The sequence below is a fragment of the Octopus bimaculoides genome, chromosome 3 (assembly GCF_046866305.1).
Source record: "Octopus bimaculoides isolate indiv1 chromosome 3, ASM4686630v1, whole genome shotgun sequence".
In the NCBI taxonomy this organism is placed as follows: Eukaryota; Metazoa; Mollusca; class Cephalopoda; order Octopoda; family Octopodidae; genus Octopus; species Octopus bimaculoides.
Genome location: NC_142930.1, coordinates 46,090,550 through 46,117,273, shown reverse-complemented (window position 1 = coordinate 46,117,273; position 26,724 = coordinate 46,090,550). Strand labels below are relative to the sequence as shown.

The 26,724-nt window shown below is 38.4% G+C and overlaps 1 protein-coding gene across 1 annotated transcript in view; it reads right to left on the bottom strand.

The window, feature by feature from the left end:
- The window catches only part of LOC106882314 (uncharacterized), a 50,262-nt gene continuing 23,538 nt past the window's right edge, over nucleotides 1-26,724 (bottom strand). Inside the window, exons 2-5 of the mRNA XM_014932947.3 lie at nucleotides 21,210-23,189; nucleotides 17,758-17,926; nucleotides 1,316-1,426; nucleotides 1-468 (exon numbers count right to left, since the gene is read on the bottom strand). Coding sequence (XP_014788433.1) covers nucleotides 144-468; nucleotides 1,316-1,426; nucleotides 17,758-17,926; nucleotides 21,210-23,189 — 2,585 coding nt within the window. The 3' untranslated portion in view covers nucleotides 1-143. The remainder of the gene's footprint in view (nucleotides 469-1,315; nucleotides 1,427-17,757; nucleotides 17,927-21,209; nucleotides 23,190-26,724) is intronic.

The following is a 26,724-nucleotide window of genomic DNA, read 5'->3' as shown; positions in this document are numbered from 1 at the left end:
TATGAGGGATGAATTACAAGTTTATTCATCAAGTATTCATATGAATTAGATTTCATTACAAATTCTTTCTGATAATGTTCCGTTATTAGATCACCTCTGGCAGCAACCTCATTATATAAGGATATTATTGTTTGAGGATCAGGTCAAACAGCCACACTACGTGGCCTTCGAACTACTCTCCGCCTGGATTGATGTCTTGTACGGACTCCATTCCTTGATCGGTCTCTACCATTATGCTGTGTGTTGTGACGTCTACGCGGTTGGTAATTTTTGGGTAATCTAGCATATTCAATTTGTCCTTCATCTGCAGAAATACTAATCCTCAGACCAGTTTTGTCAATTCCATCAAGTATTCCTGTACAAGTTGTTTTGTTACCCACTGGGTAATGACTTGGGCAACACACATGGCAGGAGCGCCTCAACTGAACTTTTGAGCACATCCTTATTTCAGATCCATTTGGTTCCAGTCTATTTGAAAAATGGAAAATGAATAAATAAATCATAAAGGAAACAATTGCAAAAAGCTTTAAATATCTTAAATATATTCACATTTACATGCAAAGGAGCCTGTATATGGATAAGTCTATCACATAATGAACATTTGATAATTAATGAAGCAATAATGGGCATAATATATAGGAGAAGTTAATTTGAGCATTGTGCTTTAATAAAAAGTCTTGTATTCATCACCTAGCTCTAAAGGATGTGGGACAAGAGGAGTACTGGAGTTTACTGTCAGCCAGGTGTCAAATCTTTTTGTTGCTGAGTTATTTTTTTTCAATGATATTAAACTAGAAATATGGTTCCTGAGAGTATGTGGTGGTGGAGATGACACTCAATGGTTTTACTTGCTGGCTGCAGAAAAACACACACAAATTGGCTAAATTGTGTAGGGGACAGGTGGTCTCTGATTGTTGACACCTGTAGATATGACACACAAAGAAGTGATGAATTGAGGCAGCGGAAGCTATGTGCCATTATAACAGCAAGGTATATATTACTGGCATTTCACTTGATATTTCAAGGTCCTGCTGTGCTACAACTCTGAACCAATTCTACAAACATTCAAATTACTATTTCCCCACACATGCATAGAGCCACCATTTCAAAGAATAAACAAATTAGAATATAAACTGCTTAAAGCCATAACTTAGTGAGATGAACAATTAAGATTTGTAAAAGTCAATCTTTCTTTCAAGATCGTTTTTTAAATCTATAATTGTAAATTTCCAATTATAACTAGTAAAATATACTATAATGAAAATGTTTACAATTAAAAGACCTGCCAAAGGAGTACAATAAAATATTTTCTTACGTTTGCTGTTTTCCTGTACGAACACATACTCCATTGTTTTCTTCAATGCACACTTCAACTTCAACTTGCTTATATTTTGGCTGAAGACATTTCACCGTTCTCTCTGTTTGTCTAACAAACGAAAATAAAATGACAAGAATAATTCTAGTGTGATTTTCATTGTACATTTATCAGCTATCTTTTTCTATAACTTGAACTGATATGTACGTACATACATACATATGTGCAAACGTACATACATATGAACACATACATACTTGCATACAAGACAGGCAAACATAATTTTGAGCAATGCTGTCATCGCTTGATTGTTCTCTTAAACATGAGCAGCAAGGATGTACCTTTTGAGTTCTGCTAGTGGGCTATGAAACATTTTGGCCACAACTGCTATGGTGTCAGTGATTCGATGCTGATTTATTTATTATTAGACATTTCAATATTTCTCTCATTCTCTCTCCTCCTCTCTCCTTCTCTGTTTATGTGTATGAGCAAATTTCTCAATGTGCATGAGATGAGGGAAAGTGTGTATGTCAATTAAGTTCAATTAATAAATTGCAATATCACCCTCTTTCTCTCTCTCTCACTCATTCTGATTGGATATATATACTTCTGTGCATGTGTGCATGTATCCATGTTTATGTTTACTTCAGTGTTAAAATGTACTGTTGCCAAAACAGGCTGACTGTCCAGTCAGCTGTGTCCAAATATCACATTTCACTACTAGGGACTTGCTCTCTTTTGGACAGATGTGGAAATAATGAGTGACTCTGGAGAATTTACCACCTATGCTGACACATACTTTCATTCCATCATGGAAATTCTCATTGTATTTTCATGTGTATAGCAAAAATTATGACACCATAAGTATTAAGTATAGAAGTGAATAGATACACTGAGTACAACTATATATATGTTAGCAACAAAAGCAGTATTAATACCAAGAGGTAGTATCCCCATTTAAACATGGATGTTCTGTTAGAACAAACTTTACTGTGATAGTTGCCATGAGAGAAACTCACCCATTGACTTTTTGGTGCAAAATGCACTCTTGTTTATATCACTAATAGGGAGATAAATTCCTGCTACATCCAGCTCCATGATCACCAGATCATGTGATTTCAAATTTGTTTGGTCATTTCAATAATGTACAATCGACTGTGAGAGACATCAGTGATTCATTTTCCCATCAGTCATATATAAAGTGACTGTGCCAGAGCAGGAACTGGTGTAACAATTACCCTGTTAGTTTGTTAAAAAATATATATTAATGACAGAGGCAGTATTAATACCAAGAGGTAATATTTATCCCATTTAAAAACATGGATGTTCTGTTAGAACAAACTTTACTGTGATAGTTGCTATGAAAGAAACTTTATTGGCTTTCTAGTGCAAAATGCTCACTAATATTGCAAGGTCAAAATCATGTGATCTGGTGGTCTCAGCACTGGAGGTGGTGGAGATTTATCTCAAAATACACTAGTGATATAAACACAAATGTATTTTGCACCAAAAAGTCCATGTGAGAGCTTCTCTCATGGCAACTACTGCAGTAAAGTTTGTTCTAATAGAACACCCATGTTTAAGAGGAATATTACTGCTGAGTACAGCTTATTCATGTGAACCAAAGGTAGCTGGATTGATCAACTTAAACAGAAAGAAACTTGGGAGAGAAATACTCATTATACTTGCAAAAAATTATGCATGGCTGTATCTCACAAGCCTGAGAAAACCTGTGTCAGATACATCACACCTCACCTAAAAAGCTATAATCTTGCTGTCCAGGAACAAGAAATAGCAACTAAATATCTAATCAGTAGAAGAAGTATAGATGCCTTTAAAGTTTCTCATTGTGATGAAAATATCAATTGTACCAAAGTGATACGGAAGGTATCACTTACATAAAAATCAGCTGTCAAAAATGTCCACAAGATACTACCTCCCCATGAGATATAACATTGGCATTAAACTATCAACAATACTGTCTGCAGGAATGATTTTTCTGGAGGACACCAGAACTAGAACCAGAATATGTTCATACTTTAAAAAGAAAGAATGCTGGTGGAACATACCAATAAAAAGGTTGACTTGGATATATGATGCTGAGCAGAAATAAAGTGAAATATTGATATCTACTGTTATCATTCATCTACAGGCTGATTTGTTTTGCATGATTTTTTAGGTATACAGTGTTTTTTAACATTATACATCTTAAATGGACATTCCATGGATGAAATATTGCAGTTGCTTAGCAGATGTGAATGCCTCATCAAAAATTTGGGAGAAGAACATTTATGGAGAATGAGAAACTTACAATCTCTTATATTTCATTTGTACCTATTATCATACGTGTGTGACAGGCTACATAAAAGATTTGCATAAAAGCTGAGGCTCTCTATGAAAAAAACAAAGTAAACTGAGTGGCATTTTCCAAACACTGTAGATTAGTGGTACAGTGAAAATTTGTAGAACTTTTCAGGATTCCCCATTTGTACATATGAAATTCAGATGCACAGGCAGACAAATACGTAGACACACACACACACATACATGTATGGATGCATGCATAATCTCTATACAAGTTATATTGTTTTGCATCAGAGTATTGGTTAAAAACGCAAACTGCCACATAAATGTTATTTCATGCTTTTATACATTTTTCACTATGCATATGTGCTGAATGCTTATATACATCTATACTAGTCACCATTTGTATACGGTTGAACATTATTTATTCATTTACATTCACAAAATCTTTGCAAATTTGCAACTTCATTTGCATCCCTCATTTCATCCTTGTCTCATATGTAGAGGTGGATAGTGCAAAATATGGATATAGATTAATATTTTCAGTCACAAGTCATAGATACATGCATTCACATGCACCCCGTCATCCCCATATACACAAACAAACATAGATGTATGCATTTTCCTTTCTTTTTAATTATTTTATTGCTTTCTAATTAAGATAACAAATCTACATAATTAAAATAAAATTAATAACAACAGTAATGAATTTTAGAAAAAGTCAGCAAAATTTCATTGATTTGTTCACAGGTGTGCTGATTTGCAGCCAAACCACAACATCATCGTCGTTTAACGTCTGCTTTGCATGCTGGCATGGGTTGGATGGTTTGACTGAGGGCTGACAAGCCAGAAGGCTGCACCAGGCTCCAATCTGATCTGGCAAAATTTCTACAGCTGGATGCCCTTCTTAATGCCAACCATTCTGAGAGTGTAGTGGGTGCTTTTTACATGCCACCAGCATGAAATCAGTCAGCTGGAACTGGCATCGACCACGCTTGAATGGTGCCTTTTATGTGTTACCGGCATGGGAGCCAGTTAGGCGGTACTGGCATCGACCATGCTCAAATGGTGCTTTTTACGTCCCACCAGCATGGTTCTGAATCAGGTGGTACTGTCATCAGCCACGACAATGATTTCACTTGACTCAACAGGTCTTCGCAAGCGCAGTTTATTGCCCAATGATTGAAGGGTACTCTTAAATGGGTCAGTTATGCTGCACTGACATAGGCTAAGATTATGGTCTCACTTGGCTTGCCAGGTCTTCTCAAGCACAGCATATCTCCAAAGGTCTCAGTCACTTGTTATCGCCTCGGTGAGGCTCAATGTTTGAAGATCGTGCGTCATCACCTCATCCCAGGGTCATTCCTGGGTCTACTTCTTCCACATATTCCCTCTACTGCTAGGGTGTGACACTTTTTCACACAGATTTCCTCATCCATTCTCACCACATGACCATATCAATGCAGTCGTCTCTTTTGCACACCACATCTGATGCTTCTTATGTCCAACTTTTCTCTTAGAGCACTTACACTGTCGTGTATGCACACTGATATTACACATCCAGTGGAACATACTAGCTTCATTTTCATGGTCCATGTTTCACTGTCATGTAGCATGGCTGTTCACGCACATGCGTCATACAGTCTACCTTTTACTCTGAGCGAGAGGCCCTTTGTCACCAGCAGAGGTAGGGGCTCTCCTAGGCTATTCTTATTTTCGCAGCTATACCCTCAGAGCATCCACCCTCGCTACTGACTTGGTCACCTAGGTAATGAAAGCTATCAACTACTTCTAGTTTTTCCCCCTGGCATGTGACAGGAGCTCTTTTCTGCACATTTTCAGTGTTTATTGCTCCTGAGCATTTTCCACACACAATAACTATCTTCCCAATTAGACTTTCTTCGATATTGCTGCACCTCTTATGTGTCCATAGCTTACACTGGGTACTATCTTATGGAGTTTCTACCTACGCCTTTTCTACAGGTTGAGCAGGGCCATCTACCTGAAGGGTTTGTGGTTTGTCTACCTTCCTAATTACTAAGACTTTGGTTTTGGCTAGGTTAACCCTAAGGCCCTTCAATTCTAGACCTTGCTTCCACACCTGAAACTTTTCCTCTAGTTCTGATAGTGAGGGAAGCAAATATTGGTATCTCAAGTATTTCAAACTTAGCTTATGGAGGAGCTTGCCTTCCCCTCGCAAACTTAAGGACACAGTAATTGTGTCAAGGCCAACAGGAAGCGGTCCAGCTTCCTAGGGCTAAACGACAGTAGTGTGTTCCCTTCTTGGGATTGTCACATTAAGTTGACAATACACTACAACTTTATCGCTCCACTACTGCTTAAATCTCTCTGAGAGATTTAGAAATATTATATTTCTAATTTTGCTGATCAGTGAATAAACTTCACTATGATTATATAAGTTTGCGAGAGCTAAACAGGCTTCTTTAACCAGCTGGTAAGCTACTTCAGGCAGAGAAGGTATTAAATGTTGCCGGATGGGCCCGTCATGTGGAGAGTCGGAGAGGCAGAAATGCTTCTGTGCAGTCTTTAATTGACGAACAGGGGCGCCGGATCGAAGGACAGGAGGAGATGCAGAAGGCCTTTCATCAGCATTTCGCACGGTTGTTTGGGACGAACGAGACGTTGGACCATGGGGAGCCCTTAAGGGATGTCCTGGCTGACGGACCGCGACTCTCAGCAAGCGAAGTGGGGCGTTGTGAAGGGCCGATCACAGCTGCGGAGGTCAAAGAGGTACTGGCAGAGAGCGCGCGGGACAGGTCGCCGGGACTGGATGGTCTGCCCTACGAGTTTTATAGTACAATGCCGGACTTGTTCGGACACTTGCTGGCTGGCGTGTACACGAACTGGCAACAGAATGGGAGAATTCCCTGCTCTGTGAGTCGGGGAGTGGTAACGCTGGTCAGAAAAGACCCGAGCAAGGGGGACCATATCAGTAATTTCAGGCCCATAACTCTACTGAATGTAGAGTTAAAGATTTTGGCCAAGGTGCTAGCAAAAAGGTTGACGGCTGTCGCGGATAAGCTTGTCGGGGGGGCGCAAACATGTGCCATTCCTGGCAGGTCGATCCAGGACAATCTTCATCTCTTACGCTACACCTTAGACAGGGTGGGGAAAGTTTCCGGTAAAGGTGGGGCATTGGTCCATTTAGACCAAAGTAAGGCCTTCGATAGGGTTGATCATCGGTACCTGGCGGCAGTCCTTGAGGCGGCTGGGCTAGGCCCGGATTTCCGCGGTTGGATCAAGGCCATTTATGGTGGCATCAAATCCACGGTTCAGGTGAACGGTTACCTGTCGGAGCCGTTTGAGATCAGGCGTTCAGTCCGTCAAGGGTGCCCCCTGTCTCCGCTTCTGTATGTTCTGTCTCTCGAGCCATTGCTGCGGAGGTTGGAGAAGTTGGGAAGCACCACTAATGAAATCGGATGTGGTAAAGGTGTTTCGGCGTATGCGGATGACATCACCATCACCGTATCCAAGATGACTCAGCTACCTCGCGTAGCAGAGGCAATCAGAAGATACGAGACGGTGGCAGGGGCAAAAGTTAACATGGACAAGTCTGTAGGTTTGCGGCTCGGCACCTGGAGCAGCAAGCCGATAACGTCCAGTGTTGTTGGACACTGGACGGATGGCCCTGTTAAGTTGCTCGGAGTTTGGTTTGGTCCGGACTCCCAGACGGAGAAAAATTGGAGCGAGGTGACGAACAGGGTAGAAGCGCTATCCCGGACTTGGTCTGGAAGGGCGCTGTCCCTGAAAGGAAGGGCGGAGGTGGTGCAGACGTTTATTGCGTCAGTTATCACCTACCGCCTCACCGTCGTCCCCTGCCCTGATTTGTGGCTAAACAAGCTGGTCCGGATTCTCTTCCGCTTTTTGTGGAGGGGAAAGCCGCTTGTGAGGCGCTCCGTGTGCTGTCAGGAACCGTTAAAGGGTGGCCTAGGGATGCCGTGGTTGTTGATGTGCAAATATGCACTGAGACTAAGGCATCTCTGGTCTTACCTGGACGGTGGTCAGGTGTGGAATTTGCTCGCCGAGGAATTCTTTCCACGACCAGCCTCTCTAGAGGGATTTAAACCCGGTTTAATTAAAAGACAGAAATCGACTGAATGGCAAAAGGAATGCCGGCAGGCACTTGAGCTAATCCACAAGGCGGGTAAGGCCGGCAGCGGGAATACCACCTCTGCGTTTTACAAAGGGTTGGTAGAGTTTAAAAGTGACGACGTGCTAGGAGAGACACTGGGGCTCGATGAGAACCAGCTATCCAACCTGTTTCGGAACACTTTCAGGGCGGGGTATTTGGATAATTACCAAAGATCCCTGAATTGGCAGTGTTTCAGGAATGCTTTACCTGTCCACGAGAAATTGTCCAGGCACGGGATTTCAGTGCCACCCGAATGTCCAAGATGCGGGCAGGAGAAGGAAACCATCCTGCACGCTCTTGTTCAGTGCACCCATCTTTCGGAGATGACAATTTACGTCGAACACGTGCTGTCGCACCTAGGAAGAGTACAGCTATCGGCTGAGTCTGTGATTAAGAATGCACCGCCCGCCGGACTACCTAAGGAAGGTGAGGCTTGTTTCCTATGTACAGTCGCAGTTATGAAAGAGTGTGCATGGAGAACTCGAATGCAAGGTATGAAGACAAGAACCTTCATCTCCGGCCCTGGAATGCTATACTATTTCAGGTACCACCTGAAAAGCAAGATAGGGCTGGAGAGAAGACACCTGTCTAGAAGAGTATATGAGGAAAGATGGAAGGAAGTAGGAAGGAAGTTGCGAGTGAGCGGCCCTACTTAAAACTTTCCTGAAAAAAATACAAAGGTGTAGACTGGTGTACCCTGGAATTAGGTGTAAACCATTGAAAATATTCAAAGTTTTGTAGAAAAATTTTTAAATATATATATTTTTAAACGTATATTTTTAAAAAAAAAAGCTAAAAAGACTCACTAAATGACAATTCTTAAATGTTTGTAGTGTCCTGTATTGTCCCATCTATGTATGATATTTTATTATCGTAATAAAGAGAATTGGTAAGCTACTTCAGGCTGATGACGAGCAAAGACTCAGAAACATGTCCCTGAATGCTGGCTAGGCTGGGTGGAGGAGCTTGTCTTCCCCTCGCAAACTTAAGGACACAGTAATTGTTTCAAGGCCGACAGGAAGCAGTCCAGCTTCCTAGGGCTAAACGGCAGTAGTGTGTTCCCTTCTTGGGATTGTCACATTAAGTTGACAATACACTACAACTTTAATACTGATATATTATTCTGATTAATGAAAACTATGAATAACCATTTACTGTATATGTATACAATATAGCAACTTTATTTTATATATGTTTTGACCAAGGTGTCTTATGATAATACTTCCCCTGCTCCATTATAAACTGGTCTGCTAGTAGTGAACGCCCCCCCCCCACCTACAGTAGTTTGTCACCAAACCCTAAGAGATTTTATAACTATATTATCCATGTTTACTGTCTATACTGTTTACCCCTTACCCTACAAAGAAAATGCCAGTGTCCTCTTAAGCTTTGAATCACTAGGTCTGATAAGATGGTCCATAAATCAGAAACAAAAATACAAATAGAATCAGTGACAGTTAAAAATCTGCTTAGAATTATTTACTACCCTATATGGTCTGGCTAAGTCAAAATGGTTTTTTGCATTCTTCTTTCCTACTTGGAGAGTTTAAATGTAGTTATAAAAATATGTCCTTCTGTTTAAATGTAATTTCATTAAATTTCTATATCTTTGTGCAGCTGAGGATTGTTCACATTGCTTAATTAAATGGAGTCGCATGAAATGATCATACTGCATTAACTTTGGATATCCTTGTTGCATATCCAAAATTAATGCAGTATGATCATTTCATGCGACTCCATTTAATTAAGCAATGTGAACAATCCTCAGCTGCACAAAGATATAAAAATTTAATAAAATTACATCTAAACAGGACATATTTTTATAACTACATCTAAACTCTCCAAGTAGAAAAGAAGAATACAAAAAACATGTTGACTTAGCCAGACCATACAGGCTAGTAATTAATTCTAAGCAGATTTTTAACTGTCACTGATTTTATTTGTTTTTTCTTTATATATATATATAGAGCTGTCAGGATGGCCGAGCGGTCTAAGGCGCCAGACTCAAGCGGACGTTTTATATATATATATATATATATATATATATATAGTGAATCCAAACAAAGAAGAACAAACAAGAACAAACAATAACGCGAGGGCATGGTACAAGTACTGTATTATCAGACACTCAATAAAGGAAGGAAAGAGGATTTAATGTTTTGAGCAAAGCTCTTCTTCAGAAATAGAGGCAAGTCAAAGGGAAGAGAAGACAGAGGAAGAAAATTGCCAATGATACACACATGGTTACATTTTGAAATGACTGGAAGGGAATGGGCGAATAAAAAGTTCTTTCTAAGACAGGAGAGTGCAAGAGAAGGAGATATGTGTGTGTATTTGTGGGTATGTGCATGCATGCAGGTCTCTGTGTGTGTGTGGCTTTGGCTGTTTATATGTGTGTGTGTGAGGGGACTTTGTGTTGCTTAATGTTGTAGGAAGAATTTATAGTAAGAATTTTTGGTAGGAGTAACTGTCTTTTGTGTGTCTCCCTTCACATGTGCATAGGAGAATGGTTAGTAGAAAGGTGTTTAACTTGTAGTTTGAGGTATGTGTGTGTGTGTATGTATATGCTGTGTGTGTTTGCATGTGCGTACATGTGTATGTGCGTGTGTGTGTGTATGTATATGCTGTGTGTGTTTGCATGTGCGTACATGTGTATGTGCGTGTGTGTGTGTGTGAACGAGGGGTTGTGTGTGGAGGTACATGTGCATTTTTTTGCGTATGTATGCGCTTGCATGTATGTGTGTGCATATATATGTGTATGTGATGCCTGAAGATCCACCAGGTCAGATCAAATGTGTACAGATGGTGCCTGCACCACAGCGACCCAGAGCCACTGTCAACTGATATTTCCCAGAACCGTCAGGCGTCACATGCCCCTAATCCAAGCAGAGTAACAGAGCATTTTCAGGTAAAATGGCCTGAAGCTAACAAGGAATGGTACCAGTTTTATATGGATGTTAACCACATCTTGGAAGCAATAACCAAGAGGGATGCCATTCATTGCCTTCAGACAATGACTACTATAACCAGTCTAGCAGCTTAGAGACTTGGACAGGAAGAGAGAAAAAAATATGAAGTCTCCCTATATTATGAGTAACAGAGCTGGGGACTGACGAACCAGATGGCCACACCAGACTCCAATCTGATCCAGCTGTAGAAACTCTCCCAAATCAGATTGGAGTCTGGTGTAGCCATCTGGTTCGCCAGTCTCCAGTCAAATCATGCAACCCATGCTAGCATGGAAAGCGGACGTTAAATGATAATGATGATGATGATGAGAGCTAACAAAATCCACTAACTCAGGAAGGAGCTTAAGACCTTGAGATGACAGTTCAAAGAGGTGAGGGAGGAGTACAGGAGAGCTCTAGTGAACATGTAGAATATATTGTGCTGGAAGCTTGTAACATTGAGGAGGGCTAATGGGGCAGAGGAGACAGCAGAAAGAGAAAGTCAAGAAGTGAATTAGCATTTTAGCTAACAGATGAAAGTTTACAAAACAACTGCTGGAGAAGAAACATAGTAGTCAATTCACCTGGTCCAAAGGTTAGTTCAGCATTCACTTCAGAGCCACCTTCAGTTCTGATTCCAGGGACCAAGACCTAAGACGCTGCTGGCCCTTCATTAACCCATGTGCACCAACCATAGAATTTGATAGGAAGGAGTTCAGTTGCAATATGGTCCAAAAGAGCATGCTTTCAGGGCTGAGTGGAGTATCTTACAAGGTAAGTAATTCCCAAGGGTACTTCACATGTTATGGAAGGTCCTGAGAGTGATCTGGAAAAGAGGCAAGGTTGACTCAACTGTGGAGGTATGCAGAAGGGTGTGGATTCCATAGAAAGAGTAATGGTCTATCAGTCAGTTAGGAATAATTTTGTTATTCAGTGTTGAGGGGAAGGTATTCTACAGTATCGTTGCTAGTCACTTGGGAAACTATCTTCTGAGGAATCACTACATCAATACCTCAGTTTAGAAAAGAGATATTGCAATGGTATGAGAGTGTCTGGAGCACTTGGTGTCTGAGGAAAGGAACTCTGGAGCACATCCTTAGTAGCTGTTCAAAAGCTCTGAGAGAGGGATGCTATTGCTGGAGGCATGATCAGGTTTGGAAGTTCTTAGCAGACACCATCTGATGTGAGACTAGCCATTGCAAGCAATTCCACCTTACAAAGAAGTTTATTGCCTTTGTCAGGGCTGGTGTGAAGAAGGTGCCAGCTGTTAGGTCTACTTTTTTAGCCTTCATGCAACAGCAGAAAACGGAGCTAAAAGTTGAACTGAAAGAAGCAGAATTTCCCCAAAACTATTGTTTCAATATCACAAAGTTCACATATTATGCTGATCTCAGAAATATCCAAGCAGGTGGTTCTGTTAAAACTCTCCATTCCCTGGGATGTCTGCATCAAGGAAGCAAATGAGAGAAGGAAATATGCTGAGCTGGTGGAGCTGTGCCAAAGCCATATGTGGCAGGCAAGGTGTGATCCCATTGAGGATGGATGCAGAGGCTTGCAGGCTAGTCCCTCTAAGTAGGCAGAAGACCATCAGGTTGGCTGTAGAAACTGCAGAGGTGGCTTTGGATCAGGAGATATGAGCCCTAAAAGGGGCAGTGCTAACTATTTCCATTACTCCAGTTCACTCAGCTGTAGAAACGAGTTGCAACGTCACTGGTGACAAGCTGTGTCAGCCTTTGCCTTTCCCTTAGATAACATCAGTGGCATGGAGAGGGGAGGCTGGTATACATGGGTAACTGCTGGTTTTCCATTAAAAAACAATCTTACCCAGACTTGTACCTCAGAAGAGAACTTTCTAGGTGCAATCCCATGGTCATTCATGACCTATGGTGGTCTTTATATATATATATACACACTCACATATGAAGAAAAGAAGTTGGAAATGCAATTTACAGAAATTTATTTACATTTGCTCAACTGTTTTCACAATTTTCCTGATTTTCAAAAGTGAAGTCTGCAGCTGTGTCACAGATTATTTGTTTGGCAGTTTTTCATATTTGATACACAGTGTTAGCTGTTTGAGTTAATACTTGGTTTCTATATGCTTCTTTGGTTTGGTGATTTTAGAAAAGTCTTATATCAGAGCTGAGCAACCTTGCTGGATTAGCAACCTAATGATCTGCCGATGATAGCAAATGCACATGCATGCACGTGCACGTGCGCACACACACACACTTACACACACACACACACACACTTACATCCTCCTATACAAGCCTGACACTCTCATATGCATACACATGCAGTGCTCAGTTCCATTGACCACTCCTACCATATGTACACAATCTGCTTAAAACAGATTTTTCTCAAACACATCCGACTAATACCATAGTTACACACTCATACACATACACACAAACATACACACACACACATGCATACACATACATGTACACAAGTGCACTCACACACACATGCACATGTACACACACCCCAGTTTAATGTTCTCCAATATCAGTCTTTTGTATTAAAATAACAATCATGCTCTCTACTTCCTCTCAGAGGTCAAACAAGTAAATTGAATCCTACATGCTTTTTTCTTCTCTTCTACCCCTTCCCCGTTTTCTTCTGATCTTTCCTCTTGTTTCCCAAAAAGGACTGCCAGAAACAAAATACCCTCCACTCTTTCCATTCTTGTTTGAGTGTCATCTCTTGCACTTTCATCATTAGATCTTGTTTTTCGTGTTTGTATTTTACTGTGTGTGTGTGTGTGCATATGCATGCCTATATATATATATATATATATATATATATATATATATATATATATATATATATGTATATATATGTATATATCATCATCATCGTCGTCGTCGTCGTATTCATCATCATCATCATCATCATCATCATTTAGTGTCTGTTTTCCATGCTGATATGGGTCAAGTAGTTTGAGTGGAACTGGTAAGCCAGAGAGCTATACCAGGCTCCTTTCTGTTTTGGCTTGGTTTCTACAGCTTGATGCCCTTCCTAATGCAAACCCCTTTACAGTGTATGTGGGGTATCTTTTACATGATACTGGTACTGGTGAGGTTGCCTAATAACTTGCAAGAGAAAAAAAAGAAAAGTAAAAAAGTCCCTTCAACTGACTGGGAATGTATTTAAGAGAGGGAGAGCTGGCTTTATGCCATGTATTGAAAAACTAAAGTATGATTGAGAAACAAGCACAGGTGTCTTGCTATGGAGGAGGTACATGACTACCTCCAGTTATGTAAAGGTGGGTTACAGTAGCTGGAAAGAAGGTAAAGATGGTGGTGATGAGATGCCAGAGTGAACACTCAAAGTAAAAGAAGATAAGGAGAAAGGAGAAGGTGGATAATTACATAAGAGTGTGAGAGGAAAGTGGCAGATGGTTAGATATGGGGTAGTGGTGAGTGAACAAGTAAGTGTTGATATGCGGTTGATAGAAAATATTAGTATGGAGGTTTTGAGGTGGCTCAGGAGGGTGACATGTGATTGCACAGCAAGGGAGGAGAGCAGTAATATCATAAAGTAGATAAATGAGAACGTAAGTAGGTGATGTGTAGGGTGTGAGAGTGGGGAAGGTGGAGGTGTACAGTGCCAGAGTGTTGATAGTTATAGCAGATATGAGGGGTGTTGAAGAAGGTATGGCAGACCTATGATGTCGCTCAGAGGAGAGGGAAAGATAACTAAAGGCACAGAAAGTGGTGGCAGTAGGATCAATGAAAAATAGTGTGGCGAGGTGGGGAAGGATGATATTGAGAATGAGGGATGGAGGTTAAGAGGAAGTGACACCATGGGGAAGAAGGAGGTAAGTGATAGTGCAAAAGGGAGAAAAAAATAATTACCTATTCTGTATTCAAATGGGCACAGATGCTGAGTAGTGAACATAGAAAAATGATAGGAGGGATAGGTGATGGGGAAGATTTGGTACAGGGACAGGGCCCAGCGTGTATAGGTACAATCTTGCTTTTAAAACCTCACTTTTGTCTTCTGGAACAAAGTGAATTGTCAATCATTTCAGTCCTTTGTCATCTCCTTTGTGAGGCTAAACCACTTGAAACCAACCTTCACTACTTCATCTCATGTTTTCATGAATCTCCCTTTTTCATAAATTCCATCCACTTTAAGCACTGACGTCATCCATTCACATTACGTGACCAAACCAATGCAGTCTTCTTTTCATTTGATTCCTCTTATGCCTAATTTTTTTCTCAGTACATTTACACTTTGTTGTTCATGTGAACTGATGTTGCTAGTATGCTCCAGTAGTCTATGTATGTCTACATTCCGGGGACCCATTGTTTTTCATATACTACTGCTTTTCACTCTAAGTGAGAGACCATTTGTTGCCAACAAAGTTAATTATTCTCTGAACTATCACCATCCTGTTTTTATTCTAGCAACTATACTTTCATCTGTTCTCCGCCACTGCTTATTAGGTTGCAGAAGTTATCTGCTATCTCTTGGGAACCTCCTGAACTTTTGAGAAAATCTCTTTCCTGTGTCCCCTCAGTGTTTACTGCTCCTTCCCAATAACTACTTTCTCTTTTAAGCTTTTTGTAATTCCACCACACCTCTACTGCGTTCATAACTTGCACTGTGTACATCATATATTTATTTCTTTATTGCCCACAATAGGCTAAACATAGAGGGGACAGAAAAAGGGATTAAGTCAATTACATTGACCCCAGTGTGTAGCTGGTACTTATTTAATTGACCCCGAAAGGATGAAAGGCAAAGTTGACATTGGAGGAATTTGAACTCAGAATGTAACGGCAGATGAAATGCTGCAGAGCATTTTGCCTGGTGTACTGATGATTCTGCCAGCTCGCCACCCTATGGCTTTTTCTAAATTAACCCTCATTGCTGTTCAGGTCACCGAATAGTGACTGGTGATGAGAAGTGGGTTCTCTATAAAAATGTTAAGTGTCAAAGATAGTGGGTAGGGAAAGGAGAAACACTGGCACCCCAGGCTAAAGAAGCTCTTCACCCACATAAGGTGTTGCTATTTTTTTGGATGGGATATGAAAGGTTTAGTCCACTTTGAACTTTTAAGCCCAAACCAAACAATAACAAAGGAGGTCTACTGTGAACAGCTTAAGTCAGCGCTAGAAGAAAAATGACCATCTTTGGTTTCAAGACGAAAGGTGTTCTTCCATCAGGACAATGCTCGGCCACATACAGTAGGATGACATTCCAAAGGCTGGAGCAGTTTGAATGGGAAATGATGCTCCACCCACCATATTCGCTAGACATTGCCCCATCTGATTATCATTTATTCTGCAGTCTTCAAGACAAATATGAATTCTGTAGACAAGGTTAGACCAGTACTGGAGGAGTTTTTTTCAACATAGATAAAGAAATTTTGGAAAAGGAGCCTTGCAAGCCTACTAGATAGGTGGAAGAGCATTGTAGAAAATGAAGGAGATTATATTTTAGATTAAAAAAGAACTTTGTTTATCTTAACTTTGAAAAATAAAAGAGGTATAAAAACCATATTATTTATGGAACTACCCATTAGAATTCCTACCTACACCTTCCCTACATACTGAACAGGGCTATTTACCAGATGAGATTAGTGTCCTGCTTGTTTCCCTGTTTATATAGCTTATATCATCATCATCATCATCATTATTATCATCGTTTAATGTCAATGTTCCTTGATGGCATGGTTCCTCATCAGTACATTGCCAAGCTAGACAACCAAAACACATCTATACTTGCTAAAGTGTGACCACTAGTGATGGCAAGGTTATGCCTCCATTCATCTTCCCACATGGCCTCAGACTCAACACAGAAGCTTACATCAGGTGCCTGGAGGAGGTAGCGCTACCCTGAATCAAGAGGGTGGCACATTTACCTTATTTACATTATTTACATTTGACGGATATTTGTCTGCATCTTGTTTGTTGTTAACACAGCGTTTCGGCTGATATACCCTCAAGCCTTCATCAGGTGTCTTGGGGAAATTTCGAACCTGGGTTCGCATTCCTAAGGTATTTTTTGATGTTATTATTATATGCCGACAGGCAATATAGCATAGTGGTTAAGAGTACTAGCTACTAACCCCAAGATTCCGAGTTTGATTCCAGCAGTGACCTTAATAATAATAATAATAATAATAATAATAATAATAATGATAATAATAATAATAATTACAACATTGAAAAATACCTTAGAAATGAGAACCCAGGTTTGAAATTTCCCCAAGACCTGGTGAAGGCTGGAGGGTATATCAGCTGAAACATGTTAACAACAAACAAGATGAGGACAAATATCCATCAAATGTAAATAATGTAAATAAGATAAATAATTTAAATATTGTAGAAAGTTGAAAGGGTAGTAATTCTAAATAAAATTTGACACAAAATGGAGGGCACTCTACTTTCCTCTCATTTGACAACTTTTCTAATGATGCCAATTGAAAATATTATACATCTGGTACAGTCTATAAAGTAGTTAGTGATAGGAAGGGTATCCACCCACAAAAAAAAAAACGCCCCCAAAATGGAATGTTTAGGTGAAGCATAAACTCAGCAAGCTGCATTGCAGACAACTGTCTAAGAAACCAGTTAACCTCATAAAAGAGCTAAGGAAGAGTGAAAGCTCAGGAAAGAAAAGAATAGCTATGGAGCCTGATTTCAGAAAGTGACAGTCATGGATGATGGTGTAGCTGAATCACGGAATTGAATGTGAGGGAGGAAAACACCAATCTCCTAGTCAACATGTAAGTGATAGGAGTACAGTTGTCTTGTTGGTGGCTAAGGATTGGATAAATGCAGTATTCATGACAGACATAACAACAATGCCACACATTTTCTTACACTTGAACTCACAGTAATAACAAGCACAACAGAAGTGTCATATCATATTAACGATTTTTAACACCAACAACAAAGACAGTATCAGAATTTAGATAGAACTTTTGGCAATAGCGAAATGAACAAATCCAAAATGAAGAGCCTGCTTAATAGATATTTTCTGAAGAAATACTATGAAAAGCCATTTTGACTACTTACTGAGTACTCCATCGACAGCAGCGGCACTGAGATACAGAAGGACAAGTATTCCGTTGAGCAATACCAGGTACTGACTTGCCTGGCTCCCGGTTATTAGTCTGCTTTCTTCTAGAGGTATGTCCATGATGATTATCAAAGCTCCTATGAGGAATATGTTGCTTGCGACGGGCTTTTGCAAAAGAAAATTTTAAGAATGTCTGCTATATTATCATAAAATATATCATAAAGGAATAACAAGAATTGGAAGAACAAATTAAGAAGCATCTATTATTTCAATTGGCAAATTTTCCTGGAAACTTAACCTGCAAATATTTCTATTTTATTGATAAGCAGGGAAATTCCTATTGTCTATTTCTAATGATGCTGTAATTTGTATTGTACCATGTAAAAAGAAGCATGAAACATAATTATGCATTGAGGGAAAATAAAATTCATGCTTAATATCATTTCCAGATTTTTCAGGGCTGCATTTCCATACATGTTTCTATCTTATAACCACTTCAGCAAAGCAAAGATCTCACTGTACTTGTTGAAGTTGTGATGAGATAATTATTTATTCTCTTACTTAAAATAAGATTTATTCCTTGTAGAGAAGTATTTGTTTCCTATAAATCTAGAGCTTCAGAGGTTGGAGATAAATATCAACCATTTTTATTCATCTTAGTTTGAGAATTGAAGAAAAATTGTACATGATGTATAACTTTCATTGAGAGATTCTAACTACATTTTAACCAAATATATTATCAAGAAAAAAATTAAAAAGTTTATGAAAGCTCATTAACACATAACACATAACGAGCAGAAAATGTCTGCTATTGTTACCTCTGATAATATGCTGTAAAGTGTAAAAGTTGTGCGAATGTGGAGATTTAGAATTGAACAGTGGTTTAAAATGGTTTTCGATAGATCTAATGTTCACTTTCAAATAACTCAAAATTTGCAATACATTTTGAAATGTAATGTGACACATATATATATATATATAAATATGTTTGTGTTTACATTGTATTGTATTGTGTGTGTGTGTGCATGCACAAGGGGTGTTCATTAAAGATTTCCCCAGATCTTTACCCTTTGAACGGCACATCGAGAAATTAATTTTTTGTAACTAAACACTTTCAAACTTCAGACACTGATAGAATGTGTCATATAAAACATCTTTTACTCTTCTTTTATCTTTTACTTTTTCCAGTCAATAAACTGCAACCATGCTGGGGAACTGCTTTGGAGGATTTTAGTTGAATGAATTAACCCCTTTTTTTAAAGTGCTGGTATTTATTCTATTGGTCTGTTTTGCTGAACTGCTAAGTTACAGGGGACATAGACACACCAGCACTGGTTGCCAAACAGTGGGGGAACTCATACAAAGTCACACACACACACACACACACACACACGCAAACACACACACACACGCACACATGACAGGCATCTTTCAGTTTCCATCTATCAAATCCACTCACAAGGCTTTGGTTGACGCAAGGCTATAGTAGAAAACACTTGCCCAAGGTGCCACACGGTGGGATTCAACACAGAACCATGTGATTGGGAAGCAAACTTCTTATCAGCCATGCTTTACATATACCACTAGGTCATAATCATGATGTGTTGCTTTTTGCAAGTGCTCTACACAATACTTTATACACTGTGAGTCACAATGTACTAAGTTACTGTCCTATTTAAAAATTATTTTACACTGGTGTTTGTGTATACAAGCTTACTGTTCTGCCTTATTGTTTTGTACAGTTTGTGCACTTATTGAACATATTGACTGTGTATACACTGTTGTTGTTGGCACTCCGTCGCTTATGATGTTGAGGGTTCCAGTTGATCCGATCAACGGAACAGCCTGCTCATGAAATTAACGTGCAAGTGGCTGAGCACTCCACAGACACGTGTACCCTTAACGTAGCTCTCGGGGATATTCAGCGTGACACAATGTGACAAGGCTGACCCTTTGAATTACAGGTACAACAGAAACAGGAAGTAAGAGTGAGAGAAAGTTGTGGTGGAAGAGTACAGCAGGGTTCGCCACCATCCCCTGCCAGAGCCTCGTGGAGCTTTAGGTGTTTTTGCTCAATAAACACTCACAACGCCCGGTCTGGGAATCGAAACCACGATCCTATGACCGCGAGTCCGCTGCCCTAACCACTGGGCCATCCCTAACCACTGGGCCATTGCGCCTCCACAGTGTGTATACACTACATATACTATATATACTATATAAACTATGCTGCTACACATTGCAGTTAATGCACATTGTTCACTGCTTTATTTTCATTATTTCAACTCTCTGCTTCCCCCACCCTCCATGTTATTCCATTACACTTGCCTGACATCTTTAAAATTTTGTTTTTTCTTTTAATTCTAATCACTCCATAAAGTTCATCCATTATTTTCCTTACACCATGTTTACTTCCTCCTCCTGTGAGTGCATGTTATGTTTTTTCTGCAGTTATTCTTTTGCCCATTGCCCTACCGTTACACTCCACACTTAATTCTTCTGACTTTACTCTCACCACCTCTATTAGTATTCACATATATTCACTCTTATAGAATTTTGCCATCCATCCTCCTCACCTTACCTCCCCCAACCTTGTTTCTCTCTGGTTCTGCAATTCAGAGAAAAGAAAAAAAAAAAAAGAAAAACAAGAAAACAAATTTCATTCAGTAAATGTTAACAAAGACTTTTGTGAAGTGGCTGTGTCTGTGTGTTTTGACAAACTTACTGAAAATTTAAAATTCTTCTGATAACTGCATAATATAGTAAATGTATCACTTCATCATCATCATCATCGTTGTTTAACGTCCGCTTTCCATGCTAGCATGGGTTGGACGATTTGACTGAGGACTGGTGAACCAGATGGCTACACCAGGCTCCAATCTGATTTGGCAGAGTTTCTACAGCTGGATGCCCTTCCTAATGCCAACCACTCCGAGAGTGTAGTGGGTGCTTTTACATGCCACCAGCACGAAGGCCAGTCAGGCGGTACTGGCAACAGCCACACTCAAAATTGTGTATTTTACGTGCCACCTGCATGGGAGCCAGTTCGGCAGCACTGGCAACAATCTCGCTCAATTGTGATCAACTTTCTTGAGACTTCTTTTCCATGAATTTTGTCTCCAAAACTCCTTGAGTTCACATATTTGTATCCTCGAGTAACTTTTACTTATTTATTCATTCATTTAAAACAATGTAGTCATAACACCACATTTATTACTGAAACAATGAAATAAGGATACTAAACTTTAAAATGCATACCTACTGACTTATCCATCTGTCTATCTGTTTGTCTTTACACTGGAAGTGAGAATGAGTGTGTGCATGTATGTGCACATCATATGTGTCTGTCAATGTTTAGTCATTGTGGATTATTTAAGAGCAAATGAGAAAATGAAAGACCTGAAAAAAGAAAATGTAAAGTAAAACAATTAGAAAAAAACACACTTACTTTGTTTCCTATCCTTTAAAGCACTAAATTCACTTGAGCTTTCAAAAGGAGCATATCTATCATAAGTTCCAACAAAAAGATTTGGGTTTGATAACTGTCTATGGTTAGCATCTGTTAAATGTTGGTTTCTATGATCATAATGTTGGTTAATGTGACTGCCAGTCTTGGAATTGCTATTAGTCATTCCAAGGTGAAAAGTAGCTGTCCTATCACCAGTTGCTTGTTGAACAGATGTACTATCCTCCTTTTGCAGTGACGGCCTGGTATGTTGCCGAATAGAAGGCCTTTTAAAATTTGATTGATGCCCTTTACGTTTTTGAGTAATACTGTGGGAATTATCTGTATTTTGATTGGTTGTTTTTCTCCTTCTACCATGATGGTGATTGGTAATATTATCTCTTGTTGAGTAAATTAGATGGCTGTTTGTTTGTTGCTGTGTATTATTTCGGTGGTGATGAAGGTTCTGCTGTTCATTATGTTGAAACCTACTGTTATGCCCACTATTTCTGCTGTTATGGTCATGAGTTTCATTGTGAATGTGTTGTATTTCTTCTTTGTTACTAACATCAGGTTGAAACATTTTGAACTTTATATCAACTGTTGGGACAGTCACTAGTCTTTCCTTTGCAGCAGTTTCCTTGCTTCTATCCCTGTTTCTAAATTTGTTTTTTATATGCCTAGAATTTGGATACTTGCCTTGGGAGGTTATGACTTGCTGAGTTGGTGGAAAAATATTAAGTTTTTTTGTTACTTTGAGTTGCTGTCGTTTGGACAAGCTTTCAGTACGTCCATTTCGTTCATAGCTTGGTGTATTAGTCTGTGCTTCTTTCCTGACAAATTGGTGATCTGGCAATGGAGATTTTTTTGATGAATGACTCTTTTCTCTCCCTTCTGGAGCTCTTCTATTTTCCTTTTCCCCATGTCTGTATGGTTTCAAATTCTTGTCTGGCTGGGAAGTACTCACTGGTCTGTTTCCAGTAACTTCAATTGGTGAGATTTCTTGTTCTCCTTCCATTGTTGAATGATTAACTTCTTTATTCGGAGCTGGAAGACCATCTTCTCCGGCATGTATGAAATGTCCATAGAAATTATCTGGTTGGTTACCTATGTGTTTTTCAATTTCAGATGGATACTGACCATTTGGAGTTTCCTGTATAGAACCTTCACCATCTTTTGTGTTATAGTGCTGACGGTTTTCATAGTAATAATCTTGTCCATATGGCAAATAACCTTCTCCAGGTGGAACCTGGTGGTGAGAACCATGATAACCATTCTCAGTGTCATAAGCTGGCAGCTGAGAATGAGGGTAACGTAAATCTGGAAGATGATAACGTTCTTCCTGTTCCACCATAGCTGCACCATTATGATTCATTTCATAGTAGCTATCTTGGTTTAACCTACTTGGAGGTCCAGGAACGTATTGTATATCTCCATTGTGATTAGGAATAACTTTATCTCTTTCTGTACGATCAAAGTGACCAAAATGTGTTTGAAGATCAGAGTCTGGATGCTTTGGCACACGTTGTCCATTGAGAAAATAGTCACCATAATGTATTTGACCAGATGGGTCTCGATTCAGAACAGGATAATACTGATTTTGTCCAAAATTAGTGTTTTGTTGGTTTTCAACTCCCAAATATTCTCTGTCTGTTTCATAACCATAATGTGGAAGTTCGTATTGACTTTTATCTGATTTCTGCAAACCAGTTTGTGCTGCATTCTGTTGCTTATATTCACTCAAAAATTGGGGTTCTTTTTCAATTGTATAGTATCTACGAGAGTTGGGATGGGAACCATCAGGCTCAACTGTTTCATCAATGTAGCGACTATCAACTTTTTCATTTTTACGATAGTCAACATGACCTGGATACCAGACAACTCCTTCAGGACTTAACCATGACTGCCAGTATGCATCAGAACTTCGTACTTTATCATACTGTTTGCCTTCAGTTGGTGTTCTTTCAATTTCACATGATGCATCTTGAGAAAGAAAAAGGATAAAATTAAAGCATGTCTGATGTATGAGTATTGTTATTTTCATATAATTTTCATATCTCCAATCTGAGTCATTCATTTATTCAGATTGAAAATGAAACAGTAATATATCACTATTAAACAATCAAACTCATCCATTTTTCTAAAAATGGGTCACACAATGATAACACTAACAAAGACAACAACATCAATATTGCCAACAATAAGAGAATATAGTAGCCTAACAACATGAGTGAACAAAAATGAGAACTTATCTGCATTATCCTCTTTATGCTATAGTGAGTCTTAAGGCTATTGTAAAGTGTGGCACCAATTTTTCCGTTATGGACACTCAAATGAATTCTAAGAATTTAAAAAGTACACTTTCTTCTTAGCCTAAGGACAGCTTCTTGGCATTTTAGCTAAGATCAAAGTAGTTAAGAATTTTAAAAACTATCATCATGATACATAAATACATACATCAGTCTCTTTTGCTGAACCTCTAAGTTATGGGGGTCATAAACTCACCAACATTGACTGTCAAGTGATGGTTGGGTGACACAGACACACAAATACATACATACATACATATATATATATATATATATATATATATATATATATATATATAAAATATATAGTTTTAGGGAAAATAACCAAGTTTCAAGAACTCATCGATGAAAATCCACTATCACATATAAAAAAATCAATAATTAAAAGCACAATAAATGAGTATAATATAAAACAAAGTAAATATCATAAGATATTATCTTTATCTTTATCTTATGATATTTACTTTGTTTTATATTATACTCATTTATTGTGCTTTTAATTGTTAATTTTTCTATATGTGATAGTGGATTTTTATCGATGAGTTCTTGAAACTTGGTTATTTTCCCTAAAACTATATATTTTATATATATTTTATCTATAAAGCTCAATTTAATTTTGATTTTTTATAAATTGATTTTAATTGAGTTTTTACCTGTAATTTTGGATTTTGTCCCTAATATTATTATATATATATATATATATATATATATATATATATATATTTATATATATAAAAATACAAAATGGGACAAGAACGCACAACATCCAGACAGTTAGGTGATACAATAAAGGGACAACAAAACATCCAGATAGACAATACAAAGAAAACAAGTATGGCTCATTTGCAGTTTTCTTTCCTCAGTCGAGTTCTTTCCCCAGTCAAGTTATCTTTGCAATTTTGGCTGGTTATACACGAGATTGCTCCAATCTGGCCAGCCCCAAGAAAAAACTAAGCTAAGAGCATTAGATTCCTTGGATATATATATATATATATATATATATATATATATATATATATATATATATATGTACACAATGGTCTTCTTTCAGTTTCAGTCTACCAAATCTACTCGCAAGGCTTTGGTTTGGCTTGAGGCTATAATAGAAGACACTTGCTCAAGGTGCCACACAGTAGGACTGAACCTGGAACCATGTGGTTGGGAAGCAGCCTTCTTACCATACACCCACTCATATATATATATATATATATATATATATATATATATATATATATATATATATATATATATATATATATATATATATATATATATATATATATATATATATATATATATATATATATATATATATATATATATATGTATATATATATATATATATATATATATATATGTATATATATATATATATATATATATATGTATATATATATATATATATATATATATATATATATATATATATATATATATATATATATATATATACATATATACATATATATATATATATATATATATATATATATATTATAATATTATATATTATTTACATTATTTACACTATTTACATTTGATGGATATTTCTCCTCATCTTGTTTGTTGTTAACACAATGTTTCAGCTGAAATATCCTCCAGCCTTCATCAGGTGTCTTGGGGAAATTTCGAACCTGGGTTCTCATTCCTAAGGTATTTTTCAGTGTTATTGTTGTTGTTGTTGTTATTATTGTTATTATTATCATTATTATTATTATTATTATTATTATTATTATCATTATTATTATTATTCAAGTCACTGCCTGGAATCGAACTCGGAATCTTGAGGTTAGTAACCCATGCTCTTAACCACTACGCCATATGCCCATGGGCTACTAATCCCAAGATTCCGAGTTCGATTTCAGGCAGTGACCTGTTAACAGCAAACAAGATGAGGACGAATATCCGTCAAATGTAAATAATGTATAAAGAATGTTATTGTTAATCTATACCCCCTTATCTTGGAAATGTTAGACATGAAAGCAATGGTGCTGGATTGGAGTGGTTGCCTTTCTTTGGAATGGGACACACAGAAGCATGCTTCCAAATGTCAAGATATTTTCCTGTAGGGAGTAAAAGATTGAAGAGTTTGATGAGTGTAGAAGCCTTGTTGTTGGTTTGAAGCAGTTGAGATATATCTGTGCTTGGCTAGTGTATAAACAGGGTGGAAACTGCATTGGCGCAGAGGAAAGAATTACTGGAGATGTCATAGCCTCAGCTCATATCTATGCATTATCAGTCACAGCTTTCTCAGTCATCCACTCAGCAAATAATGGAGCACTGGCCAGTGGAATGCATCCTTTCCACAAAAAGTGGAATAACAGGTGCTCTGATCAGGTCAGATGTGAACTGGGCACACAGGACAGTCAGGCAGTATTATGTGATGGAGGTATTCTACCCTTTCAGAATACTCAATCTAGATACAACCTGGAGAACCCGATGTGGTTCGTCTAAGTCCACACTGGCACATTCAGGAAATTCAGTCAGTATCTGTCAGACAATCAGAAACATCTGTTCTGTTTCGCAAGGCTTTTGTACAAGAATTTGAAACCATGCATACATGGGGAAAAGAAAAATAGAAGAGCTCTAGAAGAGAGAGAAGAATCATTCATAAAAAAAAAATCTCCATTGCCAGATCACAAATTTGTCAGGAAAGAAGCCCAGATTAACACACCAAGTTATGAACGAAATTTTGTACTTATCAGTTAGCTTCACACAATTCAGACCTGCACCCAAGATGGCGTTCTAGTTGCTCACTAGCACTAAAGAGTGGGATGTTCTCAGAAAAATCTTTGGATGCCTGAAGAAATCCAGTTTTTCTGCCCTTGTTGGAGCATAAGTAAATACTAGTCTTAAGGCACCTCAATCACTACTGCTGACATCTAGGATCACCAACTTACCTTCTGGGTCCAAGGAAGATGATCCATATTGTGAGATTCAAACTTTTCTGAAATAACACAACAGCTATGCCTCCCAATCCCGGTTGATTTGTGATAAGCAAATTTCATTTCCAATGAAATTGAGTTTGAAGGCTTGTGGATTAGAAACTCTGATCTTGCTGATGGTCACCACATCTATATTTAGTGACCTGAGGTCGTTGAGCAGGTGGCTCTGCTTCCAAGGTGACCCCAGACCACATGCAGTCACACTTTCTGTTCTGAGAATAGCTATATTTGACAAAAGAAAATGAAAATGAAAAAAAAAAAAAA